General features: G+C 39.3%; 1 protein-coding gene across 2 annotated transcripts in view; it reads left to right on the forward strand.

Annotated features, from left to right (window-relative positions):
* Positions 1–472: 472 nt before the first annotated feature.
* The window catches only part of NVL (nuclear VCP like), a 98331-nt gene continuing 80010 nt past the window's right edge, over positions 473–18793 (forward strand). Inside the window, exons 1-10 of one of the 2 annotated variants that reach the window (XM_059997850.1) lie at positions 473–543; positions 4165–4238; positions 6001–6053; positions 6140–6239; positions 10005–10062; positions 10821–11093; positions 13741–13873; positions 14067–14143; positions 14671–14805; positions 16784–16885. In XM_059997850.1, the coding sequence (XP_059853833.1) occupies positions 487–543; positions 4165–4238; positions 6001–6053; positions 6140–6239; positions 10005–10062; positions 10821–11093; positions 13741–13873; positions 14067–14143; positions 14671–14805; positions 16784–16885 (1062 nt within the window). In that variant the 5' untranslated portion in view covers positions 473–486. The remainder of the gene's footprint in view (positions 544–4164; positions 4239–6000; positions 6054–6139; positions 6240–10004; positions 10063–10820; positions 11094–13740; positions 13874–14066; positions 14144–14670; positions 14806–16783; positions 16886–18793) is intronic. The other variant, XM_059997853.1, reaches the window with a different exon arrangement.

Below are 18793 nucleotides of genomic sequence, written 5' to 3' on the forward strand. Positions count from 1 at the left end.
TTATCCTGATCTAATCGTCCCAAGTATCTAGTTTTTGTTTTGTTAAGATTCTAAGTCAAGATTAACTTTACATTCGCAAACGGTGCGCCTGGAACGCCTAGAATCTGACAACCGAAACCGGCTACAAACAGATGCGTGGGACCAGGCGCCCGCACTAACCTCCCCGCAGCCGCCTATGCGCTTCACTTCACAGTTGGGAACAATAAAGTTGAGCGTGTTCAAACGGGTCCTTCTCTTCCAGGGCCTCTCGGACAAGCCTGTAAGATAAGACTCCTAGAAACTCCCGACTGCTTTCAAGTCTTCTCTGTGTGTTTTCGGTAGTTTTTTTTCCTCACTCGCCATACAAAACTCCTGAGGGGAACGGCACGGGCTAGGCCGGCTTGGGGAGCATTTCTCGGGGAAGCCGGCCCGGCGTTCGCCGCGGGCAGCCTCGGGGAGGCCCTCGGTTCACGTGAAGCCCAGGCTGCGGCGACGGGAGCAGAAGCGATGAAGCCCAGGCCCGCGAGGTTTGTGGATAATAAGCTGAAGCAGCGCGTCGTCCAGGTGTGTATCCCGAACGGCCAGGCCTCACAGTGGTCCGCGTTCGGTGCCCAGGGTCACCGCAGGCCCCTTCTCGGGGGGCTCCCAGCTCGAACCCGATTAGCCGCCTGCTCTAGTCTGGGTGCGGGCGTGGAGCTGTTGACAACTCCGCTTCTTTGCGAGCGGTTCGAGGCCTTCCCTTCTCACTGTGGGTCGGGGTTTCACGGAGCAGCCCGAGACCGTGGGAGGCTGCGGCTTGATGGGGCCCAGCCCGGATCTGCTTGACCTAAGTGCAGATCAGCAAGGAGAGTGCAGATGGCCTTTGAGTTGAAATCTTCCTGTCTTGTGAAGTAGGGACGGAAACATTCTTCGAAAGCCCGTGTGGGCGAAGCGCTTTGGGGGCCATGAAGAATATGTTAATTTCCATTCTCAGGAAATTTGGGGTCGGGTTGGGACACAGTAAAAACAGGTACTCTGGATCTGACTTTATAATGGGCACTTTACCTACGGTTTTTTTTTCATTTTCATAATCACCAGTGGAATGCATTGTGTGGTAAATGTCTTGGAATGGTATAGTCAGCACGCAATCTTAGTTAGAAAGAGAGACAGATACTTTAAGAGCTATATACTCTCCTTCTGTCTCTTTTACTTTTCCGGCCACTGTACAGTCTCCTTTTTGGATCTGTCTCTTCCTACCGTCTGTTGGAAGTGCCTTTGAGCACCTGTGCTCTTACCGTCTCTTTCGTTATCCTCGTACTTCTCTCTTATCCATCCACACTTCTAGGTGATCTCATGCAGTCTAGTACCTTTAAATACTATTTACACATTCATGACTTCTAAATTTATATTATAATCCAATGCAGATTTTATCTTGAATTCCAGATTGATACGTCTAGCTGCCTACTCAACATCTCCTCTTGAGTGTCTGATAGATATTTCAACTTAACGTATCCAAGCTAAACTTTTGATATTCTCCTCCAAACCTGTCCTTTCTTAGTGTTCTTTATCTCAGTAAATAACATCCATTTGTTAAGGCCAAAAACCTTAAGACTCATTCTGACTTTTGCTTCCTGTAACCAATTAATCAGCAACCTATTTGGCTTTACCTTCAAAATATACTTCAAACCTAACCACTTTTTACCATCTCCTCCAACATGCTAGTCCATACCACACTCCCTATTAGAGTATTGCAGTAGCTTCCTAATTGATGTTTCTGATTCTGGTTTTACTTAAAGTCTGTTCCCCACAGAGCAGCCAGGAAGATCCTTTTAGAGGGAAAATTGGAGTTTGCCAGGGCCCTGCTCAAAACCCTGTGGTGGACTTTCAGACGTTTGAAGTAAAATCCATCTGAAATAGCCCTATGTACTTTGGCCCCATCTACCTTTTTGTCCCTTTTGATCTCTCCCTTGATTACCTTGTCTTACATACACGGACCTTCTCAAACATGCCAAGCACAGGACTTTCGCTGTTGTAGTTCACTCCGTCTCAGTTACTCTTCCGCTGGATGTTTGCACAACTTGCTCCTTCACTTTATTCAGGTCTCTGAGCAGTGACTCCTAATGGCTAAATCCAGTGGCCTCTTCTCAGTCCTTGCCACACTTGACTGCTCTTCAGCATTTGACATTAGCAGTTTTCCTCTCTTGCTTTTACTTTGGTTCATTATAAAAGTAGTAGGTTCTTATGGTTTAAAATAAAACCATAAGAGGGAGGGTATAAAATGAAAAGAAAGAATTCCTTTCATCTCCACTCCATTTCTCCACAGGTAATCAGGGAGAGTTTCTGTTGTATCTTTCTTAAAATTTTGTATGCATATATGCACTTATAGATGTATTAATTTTTTTTAATCACACACATGGGCTCATCTGCATCTATTTTGCTGCCTGCGTGTTTCACTTAGCAGTATGTTTTAGACATCTTCCCACAAGTAGTACACTTGCCTCCTTTTAACTAACATATTAGTTATCTATTGCTGTATAACAAATTACTCTAAGACTTAGCAGATTAAAGTGGTTTTAGTTCTGTTGCGTTTTGGTTTGCAGTGGGTATGAGATATACATGTATATGTATAATTCAAGATTAACTGTGGTAAATGACAGCATGTTATAGGAGTTCAGAGAAGGGGAAGATTAACAAGAACGGTCCAGCTGTGGATACCTAGTCTCTTGTCATTGGACGCATTTATGCAGAGACTGTTCTTATGTGTTAGGGATCCTTGAGAAGAAATTGCTGTATGAAATGGGGAACCTAGACTGGATAACTAGCAAGTAGTGAAACTTGAGAGTTGATGGTTAGACATTCCAGGTTTGAAATCTGGCCGTGTAACTTATGTGCTGGTGAGCAAGTAACTAACCTTTTAAAGCCTCTTATAAAATGGGGGGAGATTGACATCTACCTCATAGCATTGTGAGTACTAAAAGAGATAATGTGTAAAAGGCCCCTAGAACAGGTTTACCAGGCCCTTAGTTTCTTAGTAATTTTTTTCACGATGCTCCTAGGCCCAAAGTAATACCTAATGGTTTGTTTATTAAGTAGTTAGGTTCAAGCAACTTAATAACTGTTTAGTCCAAATAACTTATTAGCTTTTTGAACAAATAATACAAAAAGTGCAAGGAAAGTTAATGCATTTGTATTTCATTCTTAAAATAACCACAGTTATTTACTAGTGGGATTTGTGAGTCCATTGGGCACAGCACAACTTCTCATACCTTCGGATCAGATTGACACTGCTCCTCTCATTTCGTGTTCCACCTTGATTTTTTCTTTTCTTTTTTAAAATTAATTAATTAATTAATTTATTTATTTACTTTTGGCCGCATCGGGTGTTCGTTGCCGCACGTGGGCTTTCTCTAGTTGCGGCGAGCGGGGGCCACTCTTCGTTGTGGTGTGCGGGCTTCTCATTGCGGTGGCTTCTCTTGTTGTGGAGCACGGCCACTTTGATTTTTATTACAGCAAATGCTTAAAAAGCCAGTTTTGCAAAGATATGACACCATCAAAAGGTGATTTAATATTGCAGCTGTGAATTGTCTCAGGCTGGTACAGTGGACCCTGGAACAATCCGGGGGTGTGGTGCTGACCACCTCCCCCCACCCCCACCCCTACTCAGTTGAAAATCTGTGTATAAGTGTACAGTTGGCCCTCCATGTGTGGTTCTGCGTTGACATATTCAACCAGCCCTGGATCACCCAGTACTGTAATACGTATTTATTAAAAAAAATCTGCTGTAAGTGGACTGGTGCAGTTCAAACCCGTGCTGTTCAAGGGGCAACTGTAGTTCCTGCACTGTTGGACAGATACCGAATATTACTGTGTTCCCTCAAATTTAAATTATCCCTCGGTGCTCTCACAGGTTGAGTGCTTTGTTCTGGTATATTTGGGAACCTAGGGTATAAGAAGCCCTCACCTACTTACTGCCTTATAGCTATCCTAGTTATTATTGTGTTGTCATAGTGATTAATAATGTTAATTAAATTCTTTGATTCAGATTTGATAATTATTTGGTGATTTTTATTTATATTTCCAGTATACTTTATTAATGGAGAGTTTACATTAGCATATGACACGTTTGAGTAGCTCAGTCGCTTACTTGTCGATTAAAGTCACTCAGTTTGAACTATTGTCTTGTATTTATCATGTTTTCTGTTTTAGTACCTCACCAGTAACCGATGTGGCAAATATGTGGACACTGGAGTCTTAGCATCCGATTTACAAAGAATGTACAGGTAAAGAAATGTAGTCTCCAGATTCTTGCTTTTCTTTCCTACCATTTTTAAAGTTTACATCCTGCCTAAATTTCCAACCGATATTAATAGCCGCTGGCAGTAGTTCACCAGTCCATACGTTTAGAATTCAGTTTATCTATACAAACATTTATCAAGCACTTGTGATGTGTAAGGAGCCGTCCTTGTTGCTAAGGAGAATGGCTGCTTCTTATGTTTAGCACACGACTCTCTGGTCAGGAGTATACTGCTTTTCCTGCTTCATTAAAAAATTAAAACCGTTAGGCATGATCTCCCTCAGTCTCCTGACTATCTAAAAATGTGTAGTAGTCTTTGAGTAGTCTTTCCACTGAAGATTAAATCCTCCTTTTGTGCCTCTAATCCCACTTCTTCTGCTCTGTTGCCTCTCTAATTGTCTCTGCTTTGTGTATTTCACTATTTCTATTTTCTTGACTTCCTTAGTCTGTATATTAGTTTGCTAAGGCTGCTATAAGAAAGTATCACAGAGTAGGTGGCTTGAACAACAGAAATTTTATTTCCTAATGTTGTGGAGGCTCCAAGTCCATGATCTAGGCATTGTCAGGGTTGGTTTCTTTCGAGCTCTCTCCCTGGCTTACAGATGGCTGTCTTCTCCCTGTGTCTTTACATGGTCTTTCCTCTGTGTGTGTCTGTATCCTAATCTCTTATTCTTATAAAGACACCAGTCATGGTGGATTAGGGCCCACCCGTATGACTTCATTTTACCTTATTTACCGCTTAAAAGGCCATGTCTCCAAATGCAGTCACATCCTGAGGTGCTGGGGGTTAGGACTTAAAACATACGAATTTTGGAGGGACACAGTTGAGCCCATAACACTCTGCCCTCTTGCCCCCCACATTCATGTCTTTATTGTTTGCACATATACTCCCTCCATCCCAGCGGCCCTGGAAGTCTTAACCAATTTCAACATCAACTCTAAATCCACAGTCTCATCTGAATATCATCTAACTCAGGTATGAGTGTGACTGGAAGTATGATTCCTCCTGAGGCGAAATCCCTCTCCAGCTGTGAACTTGTGAAGTCAGGCAACAAGTTATCTGTTCCCAAAATATGATGATGGGACAGGCAGACGATAGACATTCTCATTCCAGAGCGGGGAAATTGGGAAGAAGAAAGGGGTCATGGTCTCAAGGAAGTCCGAAACCTAGCAGGGGAAATTCCACTAAACTTTAAGAATAATCCTCTTTGACTCAGTGCTTTGTCCTGTGGGCTCACTGGGATGACTGCCCTGCCATTTGGAACCGCGTGGGAGACTGTGCCTCTCCCTGGACCTGTGTCCTCTGGGCGCGTGGTATCAGTGGCAACCCTGACACCTTCGGAGCCTCCTTTGTAGTCATTCTTTCCTTTTTTTGAAGGATAAATGTGTCGCAGCTGCATTCCTCTTTTGGCCTGCCCTGTGGAATCCAAGAAGTCCAGTGGCCTTCCTTCATTTCATCCCTTCTCTGTCTTCTTCAGTACAAGCTGGCAATGTTGCTGCTGCTATAACCCTATTTCTAATCTAGAAAAATTACACAGTTGTAAAAATATAAACTCAGAAGTTGTTTGAAAATAGGTTTATGGTCAGTGTGAATACAGTGACATAATTATATATTCAGTGTGAATACAGTGACATAATTATATAAATATATATATATGAGAGCAAATTTATATTCTCAATTTAGATTGAGTTTAATGGGAAAATATTGGTGGAGACCACTGTACTAAACTTCTGGTTATGTTTTTCAGTATAGACTATGGTCGAAGAAAAAGAAATGCTTTTAGGATTCAGGTAGAAAAAGGTGAGTCTTTTGGTGTTAGAGCTGCATTATTAATAAAGTCATAGAAAGAATTGTTTTAGCTCATGGCATTTTTCTTTTCGTTTCAGTATTTAGCATAATTAGTAGTGAGAAGGAACTTAAGGATCTACCAGAATTAGAAGATGAACATCTGGCTAAAAGAGCAAGACACGGTGAAGAGGATAATGAGTAAGGATTATAGAATGGAGACATTTTTCCTTAAACATGAACCTGATCACGTTACATTTCTACTTGTAAAACTTCAGTGGCTCTTCATTGCCAGTGAGGCCCAGCATGATACTTACCTGTCCAGACTTTTACCTCAGACCACTGAATGCTCACTGTTCCCCAGAGAGGTCAGCTTCTTTCTTTGTGCCTTTGTGTGGGTGGTTTTCTGTAGCTGGAGTGTTCATTACCCCTTTTGGAACTTTCATTCAGCTTTCAAGAGTTAGCTTTCTTTTTTGGGGTGGGGGGGTTATAACATCTTTATTGGAGTATAATTGCTTTACAATGGTGTGTTAGTTTCTGCAGGAGTCAGCTTTCAAAAGGCTATGTTATTGCTTTTTCACGCCTTTTTGGACTCCTCCTTTCTCAGCATTTCCTTAACTCCTAGTTATAGATATTTAGTGTAGCATGTCTATCATATTATATTGAGAGTATTTGTTTACGTGTTTGTGTTACTAACAGAACTGTCTCATTAGCTCTCTTTTTCTCTGCCCTAATACAATGCCACGTACATAAAAAGGTGCCAATTAATTTTGTGTTTAAGAAGTAATATTGTTGGGGCTTCCCTGGTGGTGCAGTGGTTGGGGGTCCGCCTGCCGATGCAGGGGACATGGGTTCGTGCCCCGGTCCAGGAGGATCCCACGTGCCGCGGAGTGGCTGGGCCCATGAGCCATGGCCGCTGGGCCTGTGCGTCCGGAGCCTGTTGCTCCGCAACGGGAGAGGCCGTGACGGTGAGAGGCCTGCGTACTGCAAAAAAAAAAAAAAAAAAAAAGCAGTGATATTGTTGAGTTTTTTATGACTGTGTTGCAGTAAAATTGACATACAGTAAGCTGTACTTTTTTTTTTAAGTTCCTTTACTCTTTTTTTAAAATTTTATTTATTTATTTTTTGCTGCGCTGGGTCTTGGTTGCTGTGCGTGGGCTTTCTCTAGTTGCGGCGAGCAGGGCTACTCTTCATTGTGGTGCGCGGGCTTCTCAGTGCGGTGGCTTCTCTTGTTGCGGAGCACGGGCTGTAGGCACGTGGGCTTCAGTAGTTGTGGCACACGGGCTTAGTTGCTCTGAGGCATGTGGGATCTTCCCAGACCAGGCCTCGAACCTGTGTCCCCTGCATTGGCAGGCAGATTCTAAACCACTGCGCCACCAGGGAAGTCCTAAGCTGTACATTTTTAAAATGTACAATTTGTTGGGTTTTGACATGTGTATATACTCATTAAACCATCACCATAAGCAAGTTACTGAACATATCCAACCTCACAGGGTTTTTTTTGCCCACTTGCAATTTGTTTCTCCTTGCATCCCTGTTCCGAGACAGCCGTTGATTTGCTTTCTGTCACTATATGTTTACATTTTCTAGAATTTTATATAAATGGAATCATAGAGTATGTACTTTAAAAATTTGGATTCTTTCAGGATAATGATTTTGAGGCTTATCAACGTTGTGTGTATCAATATTTCATTGCTTTTTATTGCTCTGTATGTATGTATATGCCACTATTTTTTTACCCATCTACCTGCTGTTGGACAGTTGGGTTGTTTCTACTTTTTGGTTATTACAGATAAAGCTACTGTGATAACTTATGTCCAGGAATTTGTGTGGAAAGTGTTTTCATTTCCCTTCGTAAATACCTGAGAGTGGAATAGCTGAGTCACCTGGTAACTGCATATTTAACTTTATAAGAAACTGCCAGACTGTTTCCAAAGTGTTTGTGCCATTTTACATTTATATCAGCAGTATGTGAGAGTTCCACTAGTTCCACATATTACCAACATTTGGTATGGTCAGTTTTTAACTTTAGATAGTCTGTAAGTATAATGTTAGCTGTAGGTTTTTTAAATAGGTACCCTTTATCAGATTGAGAAAATTTCCTAATATTCCTAGTTTGCTCAGAGTTTTTATCATGAATGGGTATAACATTTGTCTAATGCTTTTTATGCAGGTATTGAAAGATTTTATTATTGGCTTTCTCCCCTTATTAATTTGGTGAATTACATTGATTTTTGAGTGTTAAGCCAGTCTTGCCTTCTTGGGATAAACCCTACTTGGTTCTAATATAGTATTCTTTTTATATATTTAATTTTTTTTTAAATAAATTTATTTATTTACTTTTTGGCTGCATTGGGTCTTCATTGCTGTGCGTGGGCTTTCTCTAGTTGCGGCAGGCAGGGCCTACCCTTCGTCGTGGTGTGCGTGCTTCTCTTTGCGGTGGCTTCTCTTACTGCAGAGCATGGGCTCTAGGTGCGGGCTTCAGTAGTTGTGGCACATGGGCTCAGTAGTTGTGGCGCAGAGGCTTAGTTGCTCCATGGCATGTGGGATCTTCCCAGACCAGGGATCAAACCTGGGCCCCCTGCATTGGGAGCGCGAAGTCTTGTCCACTGTGCCACCAGGGAAGTCCCGATTTTTGCCAGTTTTATGGGCAAAAAAATTGATTGTATTATTTTTATTTGTAATTTTTTGAAAACTAGTGAGGTTAAGTTTTTTGATTGTTTCATGTTTCCTTTGTGAATTTCTTGTTTATGGGTTTTATCTCTCATCTGAGAGCTATTTGAATTTTCCTTATTAGTTGTCAGAGCTCTTTGTATAAAATAGCACCTCTTTTTCTATGTATTACAAATGCTTGTCACAGTTTGCCATTTGCCTTTTATTTTTGTTTATGGCATCTTTTAATTAGAGGAGTTTTGCATCTTTACCTAGTCAAGTCTTTCTACCTATTTCTTTATGGTTTGTTTATGCTGATGTACTTAGAAAGACCTCTGTCACAAGAGTGTATAGAATAATTACCTATACATTTTTCTTGTGTCTTTATGGTATTTCATTTAACTCTTTATAATTAATTTTGTTAACTTATAATTAATTTTATTTGTAGGGCATGAATTGTAGAGCAAAACATTTTTTTCCAAGTATTTGAATAATCCACCTTTTTTAACTTGATTAGAAATGCCCCAGATTATACTAATTGAATTTAATGAATAACGAAAGAATTCATGTCTTAATTATAAAGGTGGGCGTAGAATTTATATAAATCTTTTTACTTAGGCAAGGTCCATTTCTTGTTTATTTTCTAAAGAAACTATATTAAATGGTAACAGAGTCCTATAGTTACTTTAAGCTATTAGATATCAGCTGTCAGTTATAATGAACTGAGATTGCAACTTCAGTTTGTAGTTACTAGGATTTATAGTTGTTTTTGGCCGTATTATATGAAAAACTCTTTGTACCTTCATTTCTCATGAATGGACTTGGAGAAGTTGCATTTGGTTACATGGCTTGGTCCTGTTGAATTTGTTACTCAAACTGCTTTATCATGGCTTGCTGGAATATTTCTTCTACTGGCATCTCACGTTCCTAAATGAGACCCTTGGATCTGATAGGAATTTGTATGTCACTTTGCTAGAATAAAGATAACCACAATTTATTAAGCGTTTACTATGTGCTAAGGACTTTGCAAGCTTTCATTTAATCCTCTGTTAAGCCAGTGAGATAGACATTATTTATTTTCTCCATTTTATAGATAAGGAAGCTGAGGCTCAGAGAGGTTAAGTAGAAGCTAGTAACTTCTAGAAGCTAGAAGCTAGTAAAGCTGGATTTTGAATCCAGATTTCTCTGATTCCAAAGCCTGGACTCTCACTACCATAGTATTTTGCCTCAGTATATTTTCTTGTTTTGGGAAGTAATTTTTTTGGGATGTGGGAGAAAAGCCTTTACAATGTTTCTTTTCTTCTTTTTACTGAGGTATAATGAAAGCTATTCTGATGATGATTCAAATATGGAAGATTACCCAGATCCACAGGTAAGTCAGATATTTAATGGACCAACTTTGATTTTTTAAAAATCATTATGAATCCTTCTTAGAAAAGATCAATAAGGAATAGAATAAGAGACTTTGAACATCTTCATCAGTAAATAATTGAATATTTCTGTGTACAGCCTTGATGAACCCTTGGATTGGCCATCCTTCCAGTATTTGTGTGTATAGCCTATTATATAGTGGAAAGAAGGGAAGAGGATGGCCAGAAATATGGGCAGACAAGAAAAGAACGGGCAATTAATAGTAAAAATGGAGAAAAGAATACCTTTTCTGCCAAAGAGCTGGCATTGACAATAAATAGGCTTGGATTAAAGGGAAGTATGGGAATAATATGTGAAATTATTTATAATTTTCTTTTTTTTTCCATTGATAATTAAGCTTTTGAATTTATTAATTAAGTCATGATGATACTGTTATATTTGATCCAGTTTTGAATTGATATTTGATCCAACTCATTTTCATTATATTTCATTCTATTATATTTTTTAAAAACAACCATTCTTATTTGGTTTTATTTAACTGCTAATTATGAATTTGTACATTAACTTGGAGTGGAGGGGGTACATCTTTTTGAATAGTAAATGTTTGTGAATTATCCTATTGTAAACACCTGTATTTTCTGACTGCAGTTGTTTTGAAAAGAGGTGTAGAGAGGAAAAAGTAGAAAGCTTCTTAATATAGGTAATCAAACTTTCATGAGTACCTATTGAGTAATTTATGCTAAAATCATGTTTCTACAGTCAGCAAATCAGATGAACAGTTCCCTGCTCTCCTTATACCGGAAAGGAAATCCTGATTCTGTTTCAAGTACTCCTGACATGGAGCGAAGAGAAACCACGATTTCAACACCACGGATAACTTCCAAAACAGGCTCCATTCGTTTGAAGACCCCTGCCAGAGGTTCTGAAGGAGGATGGTTTATTGACAAAACCCCGGGTGGGAAGAAAGACAGTTTTTTCTCAGACCTATCAGATGAGAAAAGTAATGATAAGAAGCCAATCTCTGAGATAGAGGTATTTTTATAGTGGAATTTTAGCCCCACGTAGTTGGAGCACATTATACCCTTTTCATTGAACGTAATATCAGGCAGATTCTTATGTTTTGTAAAAGACTTAGGAACTTTGAGATACATGTAGAAGTTGATCACTTCCCACTACCGTCATCATTTTCATCCTAGTCCAAGCCTCTACTCTCTCTTTCCTTAACTATTGAAATAACCTTCCAACTGGAGTCTGCTTCCATTCTTGTTCCCCTAGTTTATTCTTCACACAGAGATAACTTTTTTACAAGTTAAGTCCGATCATTGTCATTCTTTTATTAAAAACTCTCCAGTGGCTTCATTCATTCTACGGTCAGAGATCTTGCAGTTGCCAGGAAAGCCCTATATGATTTGGCTGCCCTGCTGCCCTCCTCCCCCACCTCCCAGCGTTGCTTCAGCCACAGCTGGGCTGTTTCTAGAATATACCAACCAGGGGACTTCCCTGGTGGCACAGTGGTTAAGAATCCGCCTGCCAATGCAGGGGACAGGGGTTCGAGCCCTGCTCCGGGAAGATCCCACATGCCACGGAGCAGCTAAGCCCGTGTGCCACAACTACTGAACTTGTGCTCTAGAGCCCACAAGCCACAACTACTGAAGCCCGTGTGCCTAGAGCCTGTGCTCTGCAGCAAGAGAAGCCCACAACAAAGAGTAGCCCCCGCTTGCCACAGCTAGAGAAAGCCCGCGCACGGCGACAGAGACCCAACGCAGCCATAAATAAATAAATAAATTTATTTATTTTTAAAAAAGAAAGAATATACCAAACCTTCTCTCACTTGGGGCATTCATACTTGTACTTTCTGTTTAGAACATCTTTCCTGAGATTCCTGTGGCTCACTCCATCATTTCTTCACATCTCTTTTCACATGTAATCTTCGGAGAAAGGCCTTCCCTGACATGTAAACTAGCACATCATTGGATACTTTGTTTCCTAACCCTGCTTTATTTCTTTTTTTTTAAAGTACTTAAAAAATTACTTATTAATCCCTTGAGGGATTAATGACATAAATGGGTACACTATGAAAATGGACAAAATAAGTAGACACTTTTTTTTATCTTTTTAAATTGAAATATACCATATATAAAGAAAAGTAAAGCTTGATGGATTATCACAAAGCTAGCATAATTGGACATAATTCTTTTTTTTTAAATTAATTTATTTATTTTGGCTGCACCGGGTCTTAGTTACAGTATGTGGGATCTTTAGTTGTGGCATGCGGACTTCTTAGTTGCGGCATGCAGACTCTTAGTTGTGGCACGTGTGTGGGATCTAGTTCCCCGACCAGGGATTGAACCCGGGCTCCCTGCACTGGAGCATGGAGTCTTACCCACTGGACCACCAGGGAAGTCCCCTGGACATCATTCCTACCTGATTCTTTTAATGCATGGCAAAGAGGGGGTTTAAGGTAATCTGTCTCCCGGTAGAGTGGCTGTCTGTGCTCTGGGGCTTGCTGTCCAGTGTGGGAGATATTAGCTACATGTGGCTGTTGAGCCTTTGAAATGCGGTTAGTGCAAATGAGGAACTGAGTTTTTAATTTAAATTTAAAAACTAATAGTTCAGTTATTAGAAAACTTCTAAGTATACTTAGAATAACTTCTACTTTTTCAGCTGTAAATTTTATAAAATCTAAATACAAATCTAAATACAAAGTATTTCCCATGAAAATTTAGTGTCTGACTTGAGATGTGCAGTAAGCATGAAGTATCCATTGGACTTTGACGACTTACTACAATGTTTTACAAAAACAATGTAAAACATCTCAATAATTTTTATACTGACTATATGTTGAAATAATAATGTTTTGAATATATTTGGTTAAATAAAATAGATTATTAATTTCCCTCCAAAATTATTTTCCCTTGTTTCTTTTTTCCTTTTTTAAATGTGGCTACTAGAATATTTAAAATTACATATGTGGTTGGTATTATATTTCTGTCGGATGATGCTGCTCTAAGTGGTTTTCAAGCACCAAGCCCTTTGATTTGGCAAAACCTCTCCCCTCCCCTTTTGAATTATTAGTGGGCCTTTTCCAAATCTATTTACTTTAGTCATTTGTCTCTAAAGAACATTATTATCGTTGGCAAGGTCAAGGGAAAAACTTGACCCTTATGTTGAATTATACTGTTTTATGGCTGTCAGAGCAGCTCTGTCATCATATTTAATTTAGTGATTGATCAGACATCAAATGAACACCAACTGTGTAAAAGGCTCAGTGAGAAATAAAAGATGAACGTTAGTGTCTTAACTCCAACTCCAGAAGCACACAATTCAGTGACGGAGACATAGACAGGTGAGTCACTCAAATACAATGCCGACTGTGGTAGGCTGTACTACAGTTGCAAATTTAGTGTTCTGAGTGTGAAGAAGAGATTAATTCTAATTAGAAGAATCAGGAAAGGAGGTTTTCAAATGTTAGGATATAAAATGAGAATTAAGGCTATGGAAAAGGACATCCCCAGCAGAGATCAGCCTTAAGCAAATAGGTTGGGAATAGCTAACAGGTGAAAGTGCTAGGGCAGGAATGATTTTTTTAATAATGCCCATCTTTTGAAAAAATATATTGGCATTATAATTCCAAGCATGGCACATTTAAATTTCCTTCTCCCCCCCACCCCACCCCCAGAATTCAAAAGATTCTTCTCTTCTGGAGAGTAATAAAAAAAGAAAAGGCAGGCTAAACAACAAAAGAGGCAAAAGGAAGAAAGAAGATCTTCAGGAAGTAGATGGAGAAATAGAGGCTGTCCTGCTAAAGAAAGGTGAGATGCCAGTCTTGTGGGTGGTGGCAGCTGTGTTTGCTCTGAGAGAGGCATCATGATTCCAAGCTATTTTGCATGGGGGACCTTCTGTGTGCAGAGACATTTACTAGAATTGTTTACTTAAAGATTATTCAATATAGTTCTGATTTGCTACTGAATCACTAATCCTTTCACCTCCTTTTTTGTTTACCAGCTAAAGCCAGGGGGCTAGAATTGCAGATCTCCAAGGTGAAGTTTGAAGATGTTGGAGGCAATGATACGACATTAAAAGTTAGTTCAAATTCAGAATTTCTACCTTAGATGGATATGGCCAATCAGTTATTCAAACAAAGCCTTTCTCTTTTTATCTAATAGGAACTGAGTATAGAAAAGAAAGCCAGGAAGGTGAGAAGGGCAAGCCTGGCTGTACTCTTCAGGGTAGTGAGGGATAAAAGAAACATGTCTTCAACTTTTTTCACCATTTTAATTATAGTGTACATAAGATACATGCTTTATAAGGAGTATTACTTTAACAGTTGTAAAAGTTACTATTTTTTGGTGTTTGTTTCAGTTACAATCTAGTTACTATTCATTGTATTTGCAAGGTAGATATTATTACAGCTTAGGAAATGGAAGCTCAGAGAGGGTATTGCTAAAGTCACAGCACAGGTACTAGAGCTGGGATTCTCAGGTGTAAGCCTAACGCCTGTTCTCTGTCTACTGTACTTTGCTGCTCCAAAGAATAGGTCCTTTCATTACACATTGATCCTTTCTCTTTGGGGCTGTGAAGATCATCGTTCCTATTTATTCCCTAACAGGAGATCTGCAAGATGCTCATACACATGCGTCACCCAGAGGTGTACCACCACCTGGGCGTCATACCCCCACGCGGAGTTCTTCTTCATGGACCACCGGGCTGTGGGAAGACGTTGCTTGCACATGCAATTGCTGGGGTGAGGTTTGCTGACACTTGTTTGCTTTTGTAATTTTTGTTGTTACTCGTTTTTATTTTTTCTCTTTGGTCACCTTGAACCACACTTGGCATATTCTCAGGAGGACTGATCCTTTCTTCATTTTTTTACCTCTTTTCATGCTGCTATGTGTGAGATGCTGTTTTAATGTATCCAGTTATTTATATGGCAGGGGTTGGGTGGGAAGCAAAATAATACAGCTGTAAACAACTCTTTTTTTAACCACACAGTTTACATTTTAGTCACTTCTCTTTCTCTTTAAGCCAGTGGTTCTCAAGAGCAGTAAAATAAGAAAACTGAAGATTGTATTGTCCATATAACTAAATATTCAGAATTTCCATTCAGAGTCATGTTTTTATCCTTTTTAGTGTTAAAATATCTTTTCTAAAATGGTGATACTAGGTACTCACTTGGCAAAATAAAAAGCAATCTTAATTTTAGTCCCATCAGATTTCTTGGAAACTGTGTTGGATGGTAAAATGCAAAATGTCCAAGTAACTTCAGTTTGAAGAATAGCATACTATGCCAATCATTAACAGATAGTGCTCTATGAAAGCAAATTATTTTTATAGGAGAACTTGATTGATTTACCTCATTTATTCATTTATTGAATAAATCTTTTGTGTGACTGCTGCATGCCAGACATTGAAATATAGTGATAAGTAAAACAAACTCGGTTGTTATCTTTAAGGAGTTTTTCAATCAAATGAGAGACAGACATTAAACAGTCTTTCACACAAATAAATGTTGCTCATGATTACAATTACAGTGAGTGAGTGGGAGACACAGGTGTAGAATGCTATGTGGTATGTTGTTGGTATGTTGTCTTAAGCCAAGTTAAGAGTTAGGATCAAAGAGAATATCATTGAGGAAGTGAAATTTCAAGATAGCCAGAAGAATAGTAGGGTTTAGGCAGGGTTGCTGCCATCTGTATTGGTGGGACGGTGGTAGTTTCTCTTCCTTTACTTTAAGAACCTGCCTCCTCTGACTAGTAACTGGCTATTTCTGTGGGTTCAGGGAGGGAGAAACGCCGGTGGGGTGTGTGGGAGACCACTGTGTCACACCCCCCTGCTATTTCCTTTCCAGCAGATAAATAACAGATGAAGTTGTTTTGGCTCAGCTCTAAGTGGGGGCAAACATATTTCTTAAGATTCAAGACCCTTTATTCAGAAGAGATAATAACAGTTTTATAGTGATATCTACAGAGTAAAAACAAGTAGAAGGTATCCAGTCATAAAGAAGATGTGGCACATATATACAATGGAATATTACTCAGCCATAGAAAGAAACGAAATTGAGCTATTTGTAATGGGGTGGATAGACCTAGAGTCTGTCATACAGAGTGAAGTAAGTCAGAAAGAGAAAGACAAATACCGTATGCTAACACATATATGGAATTGAAGAAAAAAATGTCATGAAGAACCTAGGGGTAAGACAGGAATAAAGACACAGACCTACTAGAGGGTGGACTTGAGGATATGGGGAGGGAGAGGGGTAGGCTGTGACGGGGTGGGAGAGAGGCATGGACGTATATACACTACCAAACGTAAGGTAGATAGCTAGTGGGAAGCAGCCTCATAGCACAGGGAGATCATCTCGGTGCTTTGTGACCGCCTGGAGGGGTGGAATAGGGAGGGAGACGCAAGAGGGAAGAGATATGGGAACATATGTATATGTATAACTGATTCACTTTGTTATAAAGCAGAAACTAACGCACCATTGTAAAAAAAAAAGAATAAACCATTTCTCTATCATCAAAAAAAAAAAAGGTATCCAGTCAAAGTGTTTGGATTAAATTTTAGATTTTTAGGTAATATTTTTCATTGGACCAACACAAGATGAGGTTCCTCAGAAAATTGGTCATTTATAAAATGTAATTTTGAGAGAGGGACTGAGTGAGGAAAAAGTAGGGAAGTGAAAATTTGACAATTTGGTCATTCTTTTATATATTTGTGCATAGGAACTTGACCTTCCAATATTGAAAGTAGCTGCTACAGAGATTGTATCTGGAGTATCTGGAGAATCGGAACAGAAGCTGAGAGAGCTATTTGAACAAGCTGTGGTGAGTCAGCTAATGGCTCTAATTTTAGGTGTTCAAATATAAGGCTACGTGGAAGATCCTATTTTCTCTAACGCTGGTATTTGTTAACCTGTTCACTGGCCATTCTTTTCTAAACATGGTAGTTTGTTACTCATGGTGGCTAAATGTTTAAAGTAGATTAACTAACATAGACTGTTGGATAAAATAATCTGTTTAATATGAAAATAACGTAATTGGTGAGAAGTTCTGGGCTGTCATACCCAATAGCGATATGCTGAAAGGAGATTTTCTTTGTGATACTTTTTTCACTTTTACTTTCCTTAACGTAGGTTTGACCGAACAACCTGTAAGCAGTGTGAACATTTTTAACATTTAAGGATTATCACATTATAAAAGCACCCATGGACATGCCAGGATAAACTCTTCTCTATTTGTATAATTGAAGCTGTGAAAAGAAAATTCTGTTACCAGAGAAATTACAGATTGGATATTATTCTGATTATAATTCATGTTATCAAAATTTGGATGCTTAAGAACTTATGAGGAAGATGACATTTGTATCTCATGAAAGTTTTATCTTCAGTGTAGTGTTATGGTTAAATGTACTCTCAAGTCAGAAACATGGGTTCAGTTCCTTATGCCACCACATACTAATTGTGTAATCTTGGGCAAGAGATTTAACCACTCTAACCCTTAGTTTCCTTACTAGTAAACTGTTAATAATACTACTTAAATCTCATGAGGTTGTTGATTGTATTAAATGAGAGGGTTCATATAAAATCTTTAATGTAGTGTTTAGCACACAGCAAAAGCCAAAAACGTTAGCTATGATGTGCTCACTTGAGCAGTCACTAGTCATCACTGGTTGAAAACTAAAAAATAGCAAAAAGTTTAAATTTATGTTGTCATCATTTGCACCCCAATTATATAGGGCCTGGTGAACATGGCCAATGCATCTGAAATGCAAAGCTGATGGGAAATTAGAAGAGAAAGTGTATTTTATCAGTACTTGAAAATGTTTTTTTAAATGGCAAGAATGTAGCAAAATTCGTTACCTAGTCCAAGCTAGTATTGTTTGCTGCCGTAGGCCAGTAAATGGGGAGACAAGTTGTTGGAGCAAGGAATAGAGACTTTATTTGGAAATCCAGCCAACGTAAAAGAAGGCTTCTTTTATTCTAAAATGGGGAAGAGGTAAAGTCCTGGTTCTGGTCAGACCCCAGAAGGGATGTGTTGATTTTTTCCTTCCTGCAGTTATTCACACAGGTGAGCCTGGTCAGGATGTTTCCTGTGACTTAAACATAGACTGTCATTGGAAAAGCTGTGGATGCACAAGGAAGGTGCAGAGGAAGGGTGGGAAGGGTACTGTGCAGAGCAAAGCTAAATTCTTTCAGGTGTTACCTGTTTTCCAAAATGAGCTTGATTTGATTGTTAATTGGCACACAGCTGGAAGACAAGTAATAACTTTCGTGTTTATGGTAAACACAATGATGAATGAGGATAAAAGAGACAAAGGGCAAAATTAGTTTGTTAGTTGTGTGTTTATATCTCTCTCGAACCAGTACTGAGCTGGTACTATGCCTAACAGCAGATGCTCAGTAAATGTATGGTCTAGCTCCCCTCTTTCCTGGACCCCCTGTTTCCTGATGAAAGTCAGTACAATAAGGTATGTGTGAATCAGAGAACAAAAAGGTAAAATCAGATCAAATCGTTCTTTGTTGAAAACTACATGCTTGCTTTAGGCTAAATTCTGATGACCATCATTTATTCTTTTTTCCTTTTTTTCTCATTCAGTTTTCCAGAACATTGACAAATACTATTGCCCTTGCTTTCTGAGACCTTTGCTGTCTGTAACTTTACTCTTTTGTAACTGGGTAATGTGTCGAGCAGTCAGAGGTTCTCCTTTGCAAACATTATCATGAAGAGGATTGG

The sequence above is a fragment of the Delphinus delphis genome, chromosome 1 (assembly GCF_949987515.2).
Source record: "Delphinus delphis chromosome 1, mDelDel1.2, whole genome shotgun sequence".
Taxonomy (NCBI): Eukaryota; Metazoa; Chordata; class Mammalia; order Artiodactyla; family Delphinidae; genus Delphinus; species Delphinus delphis.